The sequence below is a fragment of the Bos grunniens genome, chromosome 10 (genome assembly GCF_055505025.1).
Source record: "Bos grunniens cultivar Pamir isolate PY7600 chromosome 10, Bosgru_T2T1.0, whole genome shotgun sequence".
Taxonomy (NCBI): domain Eukaryota; kingdom Metazoa; phylum Chordata; class Mammalia; order Artiodactyla; family Bovidae; genus Bos; species Bos grunniens.
Window position 1 is genome coordinate 14,808,010 of NC_141174.1, and position 13,000 is coordinate 14,821,009.

At 57.0% G+C, this 13,000-nt stretch overlaps 1 protein-coding gene across 1 annotated transcript; it reads left to right on the forward strand.

Annotated features, from left to right (window-relative positions):
* The first annotated feature begins 4,567 nt into the window (after positions 1-4,567).
* On the forward strand, positions 4,568-10,009 carry NGB (neuroglobin). Its single transcript, XM_086318902.1, has 4 exons — positions 4,568-4,991; positions 6,400-6,511; positions 7,118-7,237; positions 8,611-10,009. Exons 1-4 carry the CDS (start codon positions 4,903-4,905, stop codon positions 8,743-8,745), a joined length of 456 nt encoding a protein of 151 aa, XP_086175028.1. The 5' UTR covers positions 4,568-4,902; the 3' UTR covers positions 8,746-10,009.
* Positions 10,010-13,000: the final 2,991 nt, after the last annotated feature.

Genomic DNA, 13,000 nt, shown 5'->3' on the forward strand with positions numbered 1-13,000 from the left:
GAAGGGAGGTGCCCTGAAGGAGCCAGAGGGGCAGCCACTCTGGTGAGGGCAAGGAGGGCAAATGCTCAGGTGGCCTCCTGCCCAGCCGCCCTCCTAATCTGGCCACCCCGGGGACAAGAGCTTCCTTGTCTCTTCCACTGCTCTGCGGAGATGGGAGAAGAGCTGTCTGCCCACCCCACCCCTCCTTTGCCCAGGCTGGCGCACGCTTGGCCAACACAGCTCCAAGGACCCAAGTTGTGTTGTTAGAAGATGCTGGAGAAAGGGGCTGTCAGAGCCATGCTCTGCACATGGGCTCCAGCCCCCGGAAGAATGTGACACGTCCCGCAGACGTGCTGGTGGAGGAAGGAGACATTTGCCAGCTCAACCTCCAGCCAACTTCTTAAACCACATTTTACATTAAAAAAAAAAAATTTTTTTCCACAGATAATCAGAGGCCATTTACTTTTGTAATAAATAGCTCTTATTTTGAATGCCATGTTGTTCTTGTTGTACTTAATTGAATCTGACTTGCCCTCTGGCTCCCAGAACGAAAAGAATGTTTGGAGTGCAAGAACCGTTCCATTGTGTCTGGAGTCTGAGCCATTCTGACTCCAGCAGAGGCCCTGGGCTGGGCAGGTGAACCCAGCTATAGCAGGAGACACTGAGGCCCTCTCATGAATAAGGTTACTTGAGTAATGTTGGTTGTTACTTGTATTTATTTAAACTTATTCCCAAATAAGCAGGAAGCTGGACCTTATTTTTCCCTCTCTTAACCTCGTCACACAAATATAAGGAGAGAGAGAGAGAGCGTCCACTTTGAGACAGCTGAGCGGCCCAGCACTGCAGCACTGATGTCCATTCTGCTCCCCAGAGGCCCCCGTCTTGGCAGGCGTTTTCTCATCAGGGGTCACGTTAAGGTCCGAAGGAGGTAAGAGCTGATGTGTTTTGGACCGTAGCTGAGGGAGGAGAGGAGTCCAGTGTACTGTGAAACCGAGGGTCTTTGGGGCTCCCTGACCACGCCCCCCTCCTGCTTAGGACCAAGAGGAGCTGGAGGGAAGAGGAGGGAATCCTGCAGCCCCTCGGGGGGTAGAACTGTCGAGGACAAGCAGGCTAGGAAAGGACCAAAACCTTCCTGGCACAGCTCGGTTTACCACCTCCCAACACGTCTGTGACACCCGAGTCCTCATAAAGGCCCAGTGAAGTCACAGCGTCTTTGTTCCCGTTCCACCCAGGAGGGATTCCATTCCTTAGCCGAGGTGCCACGAGCAGTCAACAGTAGAGCCAAGGCTGGGTTTCCCAGGTGGCGATAGTGGTAAAGAGTCCTCCCGCCAGTGCAGCAGATGTGAGAGACCCGGGTTCAATCCCTGGGTTGGGGAGATACCCCTGGAGATGCTAAGTCACCTCAGTCGTGTCCGACTCTGTGCAACCCATAGACGGCAGCCCACCAGGCTCCCCCGTCCCTGAGATTCTCCAGGCAAGAACACTGGAGTGGGTTGCCATTTCCTTCTCCAATGCATGAAAGTGAAAAGTGAAAGTGAAGTCGCTCAGTCGTGTCTGACTCTTACCGACCCCATGGATTGCAGCCTACCAGGCTCCTCCATCCATGGGATTTTCCAGGCAAGAGTACTGGAGTGGGGTGCCATTGCCTTCTCTGTCCCCTGGAGAAGGGAATGGCAAACCCACTGTAGTATCCTTGCCTGGAAAATTCCCACGGACAGAGGAGCCTGATGGGTTGAAAAGAGACAGACACGACTGAGCACTCAGCAGCAGCAGCAGGGCCTCGGCACTGAGTTGGGCTTTTTCTGCTTCTCCAGCCTGGTGCTGGGACTAGAAGCACCTGCCCAGGACAGCCTGGATCCCCTGGGGAGAAGGCATAGCCTCAGATTAGCATGTTCCTTCGCACCTGCTGCCTAAAGCACCGACAGCTCGTCCAGGGCCCGGTGTTTGCTGGTGCAGCTAGACCAGTGGTCTTCTGGGAGGGAAAAAGCCTTGATCTGTAGCATCTGTCCAGTCTCATGGTGCAGATGCTCCACCATGGCCTCTTCCAGGCCACTAACTTGATTGATGTCACTGAGAAACTGGAAAGACTAACCCAGTTGGCTCTCCCAAGCCATCTAAGAGCCAGCTCCAGCACCCTTTTGACCCAGACCCGGTGACCTTGCCTTGGACGGAACTATGGATGCAGCTCTTGCTCACAGTCCATTAAAGTGACGGAGACAGTGGAGCACAGAGGTTTGGAGGAGGGGCCAGGGTCAGCCTTGAGGTCAAATACTGGCCCCACCACTTACGAGCCAGTTACTTAACCTCGTTGCCTCCATTTCCTCAACAGTAATACAAGGGCAAAATAAACAGGATCTACTTGACAGAGTTACTATGAGAATGAAGAAAGGTAATGACTCAAAGTCCCTTGCATAGTATCGACATGGATCTCAGAACGTGTTAGCTGTTTATCGTTGGTGATAAAGCAGCCTCCGTGACAACACTGGCCCTACAACACTGGCCTCTCCTCAATTAGAACCTCATGCCCAAGTCTGTGGGCAGATGCCGGGAGTGGGGCTTTTGTGACTTTTCCCCAGCCTCTCAAATGTGGAGTCCACCCCTGTGTCTCCTGATTGGAATACACCACCCAGACCGCAAGGCTTAGGCAGGTTCCTGGGCCTTTTCGCTCAGGGGAGCGGAGATAAGAGAGCACTTAGCTCTCTCCTCCTGCCTCCTCCCGGCTCTAAAAAGGCAGAGCGAGTGCTGACTGCACCGCTTACTAGCTAAGGCCATCAGCTCGCTAACCCGTCAGACTCCAGACCCTGCCCAAAGGAGAGAAGAGGCAAGCAGCATCCCGAGAGTAGACTGTTGCCAGGAAGTGCACACTGGATGGAGTGGGAAGCCTTAGATGAGCCAGCAGGCCTGCACGGAGCGCTGGGCATCTGGGCACCAAAAGATAAAGGTCCCCAGAGATACACGTGGCCCTCCCCACTACCTGCCGAGCTGGCTGCAGGGCCATGGGACGCCGACCCGGGAGTCTAATCCCCGAGCACCCAGCTTTCTCCCTTCAGCCCCCAGGCCCTTTGTGCTCTTCCTCGGGGATCTCTTGGACGCCTTAGGACACACGCCAGCTGCCTTGCAGCTTTGCTCCCCTGCTCCAGCCCAGAGACCCCCAAGATGTGAGGAGGGATGGGGAAGAGAGAAATAAGGTGTGCTCCAAAGTCCCGCATCCCTGGAAGAGGGAGAGAAGCGAGATGGTTTTGCGAAGTTTGCCTGGGAGCAAGAAGAGTGCTGCTGAGGCCCTCAGGCCTGATTCAGGGCCAGCAGAAGTTCTAGAAGGCAAGGATTCCATACTTCATGCCTAGCACAGGGTTGGCCAGCAGATGCTCTAGAGGGCAAGGATTCCATACTTCATGCCTAGCAGAGAGTTTAGCATGGAGCCTCAGCCAGTTCATGCCTGAAGGGTACACCCACCTTGTACCCACGGACCAAAGGAGGTGGGCTGAGAGGTTCCTGAAACCCCACTCCACCCCCCTTACCACACCACCGAGGAAACTGGAAAAGAGGCGGGCAGACTGCCGGCGGATAGGCTTGGAGAGGACATAATGAAAGACAAGTGAGGATCTTGTTCTTTAAAACAGGGACCACTAGGCCTGGGCTGGGGCCCATGGCACTTGCAGGCTCGAAAGAGAAAGGTTCAGGTCTATTTAACAGGTGACCAACCTTACACCCTGAATGGCAAATTCAGGAGATTCTGTTTCATGAACTTCAAATTAAAGAAAGAAATAGTGCTTCTATTTAAACGTGTACGAAAGTCTATTTAAAAATCGCTGAATAGTAGAAGGTTCTTGCTGAACCCTCTCAATTGTCCAGGCACTGGAGTGCTCACCATTGCTGCACCTGAGACCCCACCCCTGGCCAAGCAGAGCTGGGGTTAGAACCGGAGCTGACAGATTTCTAAGGATGGAAGCCTCAAGAAAACGCAGGCCTGGCTGGACACGGCGGTGGTCTTTGCCCTGTCCCTAAAGCTGAGCGCCCTGGTGGCCCCCGAGTGTGCCGGGGTGCTTCAGTCAGTAACCAGAGCTAGGGCAGACCCTGCCCAACCCTTCGCGGCCCTCGCCCGGCTCCGCCTTGTCACACAGGCAAGCGCCCTGGCCTTCTTCCACCCCCACCTCGGGGCTGCAGGAAGGAGACCTGATGCCAGGGGTCGGATGCGAAGGAGACCTGGTGCCAGGGGCCGGATGCCTCCAGGGAGCGTTTGCGTGGGGTAGCGGAGAGGCCAGCAGCTCCAGCTCCCTGCCCTAACTGCTGCTGCTGCTGCTAAGTCGCTTCAGTCGTGTCCGACTCTGTGCGACCCCATAGACGGCAGCCCATCCGGCTCCTCTGTCCACGGGATTCTCTAGGCAAGAATACTGGAGTGGGTTGCCATTTCCTTCTCCTTGCCCTAACTAGTAAGTGGTAAAATTGTCACCGGATGAGAAACCGAGCTCCCCAGAGGCTCGGCGATTCCCGTGAAGCTCTGAAGCCCTGTCCTTTCCCAAGCCGCCAAGTCCGCGGCCAGAGTCGGTCGCCCGGAGATGCGCGTCTATCCGGACGGAGAGGGGCGGGGGCCGCGGCGGCTTTAAAGAGCCCCAGGCGGGCGGCGCGGGGCGGGGCGCAAGGCATAGCGGCCGGGAGCGGGGGTACCTGGAAGCGCCTGGCCGGCTGGGGCGCCTCCACCTGGGCGGGGAAGGAACGGTGGCTGGACCATCCGCGCCCCACCCCACACACTCCCCGCCACGCCCCGCGCCCCCGGCGCCCCGGCCGAGGCGCGGGGACCGTAGGAGGCGCCGAGTGGCCGAGGCGCCGACTGGCCGCGTCGCCGCGGAGATGGCGCGGCACGTGCGGTGACGGTGCCTGCGCCCCGAGGGTCCCAGCCCTGCGCCCCGCATCCCCGGGGCGAGCATGGAGCTCCCGGAGCCCGAGCTGATACGGCAGAGCTGGCGAGAGGTGAGCCGCAGCCCGCTGGAGCATGGCACCGTCCTGTTCGCCAGGTGAGGGCGGCCCGAGCGTCCCCGGGGGTGCGGGGAGCGGGGTGCCTCTCCAGGAATGAGTCGGAGGCGGCCGAGCCGGCGCCGGAGGAGCGGGGCGCGGCGACTAGTGGCGCAGCCCCTGCGGCTCTTCCCGCGGCGGCCGCGGCGCGTCTTGGCGAGCGCGCACACCCCGCTCCCAGCGGAGCTCTCTGGGCGCCGGCCAGGGTCCTCTCCCGCCGCCCATCTCCCTATACTCTGGGCCCCGCGCTGCGGCCCCTCCCCGGCCGTGTGCCTCCTGAGTGTTCTTTCCCTGGGAGATGACTGCAGGGGTGCCCACCGCTGTCCCTACGGAGAGAAACCCAGGTGTCCCAAGGGCCTGCGTGGGAAGACTGTACTGGGCGCCTGGCCCGCCCGGCACGGGGTCTGGGCCCCGGAAATGTGCACTTCCAGTAATCAACTTCAGGATAAAGCTTTCCGAGGAAATGCCAGGCTAGGACCTGAGACCCTCCAGGGAAGGGAGGACAGATGCTCAATTCTCACCACCCCAGAGGGGTGAGGGAGTGTGCAGACCCCAGAGGGGAGGGGAGGCTGCCTTTAACCTCAGCTTGAGGGTGTCTAGGTAGCCCCTCTGCCCTCACCAAGAAGACATGCCCCCTCACCATGGTTTTTCAAGAGCCTTGGCTCCTTTAAGTCAGCCCAGAACTTCTGAAGAGGTTTTTGTAAAGCCTCCCCCTTGCAAACAAAAAGGGACTAAATTCACAGTCTCCCTCCCAGATATGGAGGAGAGCCTATACTTGGGCCTCCAGCTTTCCCCAAACCCGCTCTTTTCTCAGGCCCCCTCTGGCCATGCTGCTCCCAAGCTGTGTGGCTTGAGACAAATGATCAGCCTCTCTGGGCTTCTGTTTCCTCCTCTATAATATTGGGTAACAGTTACACCCACTGTTTAGGATTGTGAGGGGATACCTGAGTAAACCACGTGCAAGGTACTCAATGCTCAGAAAGTGTTAGGGCTTCTGAATACTAATTATTATCGTTGCTGGGCCAAGCGCCTTTGGACAGGATGGGACTGGGGGGTTCTGATCCAAGAATGGGAGGGAGGGGAGGAGAAGGAGACAGACGGCGGGAGGGGGAGTCCCCACCAAGGACTCCGGGCTTCCTGTTTCAGGACCCCTGCCTGTCCCAGCCCACACCCCTCCACGGTTTATGGGAGGGGCTTCCCTATGAGGCCTGGGGAACATGTGTTTTCCATGATGCGGAAGAGGTAAGAGGGGCCAGCGGCAAAGCTGGCCAAGCGATGCGTGCCAGGCTGAGGGTGAGCTGGAGTTTACACCCCAGGCTCTGCGCACCTTCCCCTGCTGCAGGGCAGCCAGGGCCCATGGAGCCTGGAGGGGCGACCCCCCCAGGGCTGACACCGCGCCTCCCCGCGCAGGCTGTTTGACCTGGAGCCAGACCTGCTGCCCCTCTTCCAGTACAACTGCCGCCAGTTCTCCAGCCCAGAGGACTGCCTGTCTTCCCCCGAGTTCCTGGACCACATCAGGAAGGTGAGGGGAGGTAGAGGGCCTTCCTGGGGGAGAACAGGAGAGAGAGAACCGGGGATGGGAGAATTCCTTTGGCATCCTGACCCAGCCCTGGGCTGTGCCCCTTCTCCTGCTCCCTCCTGTTGAAGGCATCTGCCGCTTTCCCTCTGTGCTGAACTGGGCAGAGTTGGGGCACCCAGTCAGCCAGCTGCTCCCAGCTCAGCCCTTTGCCCTCGGACTCGTCCCTTGGCTCCTGTAGGTGGTGTTGGTGCTGATCCATCAGGGACCATCTCCCTGTAAAAACCAAGCTGGGGTTTTCTTAGAGGCTGGTGGCTCTTACAAGGCCTCAGCGTTCCCCTGTCCCAGGAGGATAATACTGTCCAATAGGTGTGTCTAGGGCTTTGAGCCCCTCAGCAGAAGCCAGCTTCCTTCATGGCCTAACATTAGTAGTCTGGCTACCATATGCTGAACGCCTGCTGTAGGCAGACACAGGCTGCCTTTTGTCTCTGATCCCAGATAAACAAGGGTCTTCTCTTCCTTCTGGTTGGGACCCCCAGGTTTGGGACTGGTTATGAGCAGGGGCAAGGAGTTGCTCTGATCTCCGTTTCACTGCGACCTTGACTTTGGCAGGTGATGCTGGTGATCGATGCTGCGGTGACCAATGTGGAGGACCTGTCCTCCCTGGAGGAGTACCTGGCCGGCCTGGGCCGGAAGCACCAGGCAGTGGGCGTGAAGCTCAGCTCCTTCTCGGTGGGTAAAGGGGCCCTTTCTCTCTCCAAAGCTCCTGGCCTGAGGCCACCACTCTCTCCCAGGCCCCTCCTGTCCACCTGTTCATCTCTCCCTCTCCTAAACCTTCAGGTGACTGCATTGTTAGGTACTTGCTGTGTGACCCTGGCACTGCCTTGACCTCTCTGAGCCTCCAATTTTTCTTCTCTGGTGTGGTTTCTCTTAGAACCCATAGAAAGTGAAGGAGCCTCTGGGATTGCTGCTCAGTTTTATATCGGCATGCATAAAACCATCCCAGAACCAAACTGGCTTAAAACAATGACTTCTGATTTCCCTGGGCTCAGTTGAGCGGTTCTTCCGTCCCACGTGCTGTGGCTGGAGTCACGTGTGCACTGCATTCAGTTGGGAGCTCAGCTGGGGCTGCAGTGTCCAAGATGGCCTGTCATCCTTTGGGATCTCTCTCCCTGTGGCCCCTGATCGTTCGGTAGTGGAGCTGAGCTTCATTCCAGAGTAGCTGCTGAGCTCCAGGAGGGAGTATTCTAAGAGGACAAGCCAGCCTCTGCTTGTATCACTCACTAATGCCCCACTGGCCAAAGCCAGTCACATGGATGAGCCCCGTGTCAAGGGCGTGAACCCTTGAGGGCCCCCTCACAGGGGACCACTCACCTGATGGCCCACCGCACGGTCCAATCACCTTGTCAGATGTAAGCACCTTGAGGAAGGGACTGAGTTTGTCTTGTCGTTCTCTCCATCCCCAGCACTAGTACAGCATCTGGCCTTTAGTGTGTATTCAGGAAATATTTGTGGAATAAATACACTGTATTTTATAATTAATAATTAAAAAATGAGAGCCATTATTATTGCTGAAGACTTACTGGGTATAGATGCTGTGCCAAGAGCTTTTAGTAGATGATCTCTTAATCATTCCAACAATCTGATGAGTTGAAAGTTTCACTCATGAAGCAACTGAGGCTCAGAGAGGTTACCTAACTTGCTCAAGGTCACACAGCTCTCAAGCACTAGAGTCAGAAAGTGAACTCAGGATGGCAGAGCCTGTGCTCTTAACCTCATGACTGCTGTCTTGCAGAGAAGGAAACAGGAGGGACAGTGACTTTGCTTGGTGTGAGCTGGAAGTGCCAGGCAACCCCTCACCCCCGACTCATGGGGTAGTCGTGAGGCTGGGAGTGGAGCGAAATGCTTCGTTCGCTTTAAAGCCTCACCTTTAAGTGGCACCCAGGGACTGGGGGGCAGAATCCTGCTCAGGAAGCATGGACCCCGTGCAGGAGAGCCAAAAAGCCCAGGAGTCCTTTCCAGCCCCCAGCCTGTTTTCTCAACTGTGGAATGGGGGCATGCCTCCCTGCACCTAGAAATGACAAGTGTCCCCCTTGCCTCTGCAGACGGTGGGTGAATCCCTGCTCTACATGCTGGAGAAGTGCCTGGGCCCTGCCTTCACACCCGCCACTCGGGCTGCCTGGAGCCAGCTCTACGGGGCCGTGGTGCAGGCCATGAGTCGGGGCTGGGGTGGCGAGTAAGAGGCGGCGCTGCCCAGCGGTTTCCACCTGGTGGACGCCCCCGCCTGTCTGTGTCTGTCTGTTGGTCTGTGTCCATTGTAGCCCAGGCTCCCCTAGGCCTCCCTGCCTTGTGGTCCTTGTCCCCTTGGCTGTGCCAGGGAGGTGATGGAGCAGGGCTGGGCCTCAGTCCTGCTCACCCCCAGTCGCAGGTGGGGTGGCTTTTCCTTTCCGATTTCCTCGAGTTTCCCCTAGCTTCCTCTCTGCCAGCCCAGCCTTCCCCTCTGGCCCCCCCACCCTCCTCCAGGAGGAGGAGCAGTGTTTTGGCGGCAGAGGTGGCATGGGGCCCAGGGAGGGTGGGGGGAGGCACGGGGCTTTGAGGGGTGGGCGCTCCCATCCTCCTCCCTGCCCGGGTGAGCCTGGGCTGAGGCAGGCAGTGGGCTGGCTGAGCTTCGAGCACGTTTCCAGCTCTCCTGCCCTCAGCACGTTTCTCTCCCAGCAGTGTGTTTGCTTTGCACAAGGAGAGAGGCGCGGGACAGCTCTGGCCTTCGTGGCAGAATCCCAGGCAGCCGGAGCAGGTGGCCGGGAGACCAGCTGGCTCTGTGACAGGGCCCCTCTAGGTCTCAGTGGGGAGCAACCTCTCAGATGACCCCCGATAAAGTAGTTTTTCTTTTCTCGTGTCAGGTGGGAACTCCCCTGTATCTCTGTAGGAAGCAGCTATCCAGCCAGGGTGGGTGGGCTAGGGAAGGGCCAGGAAGCTGGGGTCTTCCTTCTCGAGAGACCTGAGTCTGTTCCCCAGCCCTGACTCCTGCAGAGCCTGAGGCTTATCCCCCGCCCACCCCCACCCCTTTCTGCCTCTGCCCACACCGACAGCAGGTCCAGGGCTCCTATATTTAATACCTGCTGTGTGCCTGTACCTGGGCTTCCCAGGTGGCGCTAGTGGTAAAGAGCCTACCTGCCAGTGCAGGAGATGTAAGAGATGCAGGTTCGATCCCTGGGTCGGGAAGATCCCCTGGAGGAGGGCGTGGCAACCCACTCCAGTATTCTTGCCTGGAGAATCCCCATGGACAGAGGAGCCTGGTGGGTTATGGTCCATCGGATCTCAAAGAGTCGGACACGACTGAAGCGACAGCATGCACACACGTGTGCCTGTACTTAGCAGGGTTGATGGACAACAGCAGGAGAGTCCCCCTTCCCACGCTCTGAACCGCCTCCACTTTTATCTTTTGCTGCGTGCCGTGGTTATATAAACTCACGAGAAATAAACCTGTTCTGTGTGCCTCTCTGACCCTCTGGGACTGGTCTTTTCTTTGGCGTTGGCTTGTGTCCAGATGAAGCTGCAGGGTGGTGGATGGAAGGTAATGTGGGAGGTCGGGGTCAGGAGGATCAAGGCCAGAGTGGGTGGAAAAGAAGGGAGGTGTGTGGGGAAACCAGTGGCTGAGATGGAGCAAGGGGTCTGTGGTGGAAACTGGCCGGCAGGGCACACAGCCTGACTACATTTCCCAGTGTCCCTTGCATTTAGGTGAGCTATGCTACTGAGTTCAGGCCAATGGAATGTGTGGACATGCGTACCACTTCCAGACCTGGTCCCCCCAAACTCCTGCCTGCTCCTCTGTGCTCTGTCATCCTCCAGTCATCTTGATGCAGATCTCAGTGACCTTGAGGGCCATGCCTTGAACATGGCAGACTCACAAGGTGGAAGGAGCCTGAGTCCTGGATCACTGCTTGCAGGACAGCACCCCCTAATTAGAAGTGCCTTGCAGCATCCAAGCGCTTCCCCTGAATGTAGTGCAGGGGCTCGTTCATTTTAATTTTCTAGGAAAGAGACAAACTTGTGTTTGTGCCATTACACATTTGGGGGTTGGTTTATTTCAACACATACCCCTACGTCTGGAGTCTGAAGCAGTTCACTGGCCGGGGGTCTGGGAGGCCACGCGCTGGTGGACAGGGTGAGGCCACGAATTGAATGGGCTAGGTGTCAGGACAGCAGCGCACAGCAACAAATCTTGCAGGGTTTCAGAAGAAAGCTTCTAGAACCTCTTTGGAGAGGTAGGTGCCAATCCCAGAGTGGACTTTTTAGGGAGACTAAATGTGTTAAGCTAGGGTATACATATTGGAGTTGAAGACCAGCTGTGAGTGTAAGTAAGTGTGTGTGTGTGTGTCAGGAGGAACAGGCAGGCAACCGTAGAGAGACAGCCAGGTAAATGGGGAGTGAGTGACTTTAAGAGTGGCCTTCATCCAAGCAGGCTTGGGGTTACCCCCTGACTGCTCCTCACTTACTCCTGGCCTCCTATGTGTGGGGCCCTGGAGCTGGGCTGTGAGTAGCTGGAGGGGCTGCACCCGGGCCAGCTGTCCTCACCCTGAGGTCTGATTTTCTCAGCCCAAGACCAATGCCACCAGTGTTAGCAGAGCCTCCCTAGCTGCAGCCAAGGCATCACTTTTGTTAAGCTCTGGAGGCCAGGCCTGCCCGGCTCTGTGACTGCAGACCTTGGGTCTGGAGCACGTTAGGAATGCTTTTCCCCACTGGAGCATCAAAGGGATTTTTCTCTTGATCCCCATAGGCTCCCATGCGGGGGGGCCCACTCTGCTGTGTGACCAAAGAGTGGCTCAGACTCAGGTGGCCACGCCGAGCCTCAGGCTCCTGAAGCCTTGACACCCACACCGGAGACGGGGTGACCTGGCTCCGGACGGGCCACACCCCCTCCTCCAATGTGTCTGGAGCCATCCTAAGCACGGGTGCTTTTGCCTTTCCTGAAGGTCTTTCTTGCACTTGTGCGTGTCTCCAAAAGAGTTGTCCTTCCTTGTCTTTCTCATGTCCTCATTCCCGTGAGAGGATGGGAACCCATTTCTGCCAGGCTTTCTCTCCCCCGCCCCCAGCTCACCATCAAGGTTACCAGTAGCCTCCATCCTGCCCAACTCAGGGGTTGCGTCCCAGGCTTCATTTTGCTCTTCTGCTCAGCAGCGCTTGGACGAGTTGAGCACTTTGGTGAGCACTTTTTTCTTTATTTTTAAACTTTTTATAGTGGAGACGTGTTAACATACACAGAAATCAGAGCCTGATGGATCTCCAGGCACCCTTCACCCCTGCATCTGCACTGAGCAACTCAAGACCTCTTCCTGACTTCTAATTTTGCTGGACAGTTTCAAAGCTAATCCCAGATTTCGTGTTCTTCCACCCATAAGGTCTTCCATATGCTTTTCTAGCCAATTTTTTTTAAAACCTCTTAACCCACGCCATCAATGTACCCACCAGGATAAACAGTTATCTCAACATCGCCAAATGCACAGTCCATATTTGAATTTCCCTGGTATCTCAGAGATGTCTTTCTGCAGCTGGTTCATTCAATTCAAGATGTAATCAAGGGTCACACACTGGTTGTGCCTCTTAAACGTCTCGTTTTCTTCCAGCCTCTTGCTCTCTGCCCTGTGCCATTGATTTGTGGGTGAAACCTGGTCATTTGTTCCATGGCTTGTCCAGCATTTGACCTGGCTGGTGCCTCTTGGTGGCATCTCTGAGCTCGCCGGTCTCTGCCCATATTTACTGTCAAGTGTGGTTTCAGGTGACCCCACGCCCTCCCCTCTGAGTCCCTTTCTTCCCTGACTTCCAGGACGCCAGGCTCTCCTGGTTTCCCCCCTTCCTCTCTGCAGCTCCTTCTCAGTCTCCCTTGCAGACTCTCCTCCCCATCTCCCTCCGACCGCCTCCGCACCTCTGCCTGCACCCCTGGAGGTCGCAGCCAGTCCCACGCTTTCCACACCATCCAGATGCTGAGGGCACCAGAGTTCACCCCTCCAGCCTAATTCGCCTCTACTCCAGACTCTGTCTCCAGCCACCCGCCCAACATTCGCATCGGGCACCATCTCAAAGGTAACCCAACCCAGGTGGAGCTCTGGGTCTTCTTCCCAGACATGCTCCTTTCCAGCTTTCTCCACCAGTGTAGTGAACCAGTTTACTTGCTTGTTTGGGCTGAAGAACTGGGAGTCATTCTACCTCCTTGCTCAAACCTCACGCTGAATCTATCCAGGAATCCGGAATCCCTGTACCAAATCTCACTCCCTCTCTCCTCTTTTGCTTACCCTCTCCTTGTCTGAGCTACCGTGTGGTTGCTCCAGGCTGCCCTCATCACAGCCCCCAAGGGGGCTTTCTGCTTCCGTCTTGTCCCCTCCCTGCGGCTTGTAAGGGGGTGTCTCTTCCCTGCTATGAATCCTCCAGTGGCCTGGCCCATGGAGCCCCGTAGCCCCCTCAGACCCCACCCCACCCCTCTGCCCCTCGCTGACTCTG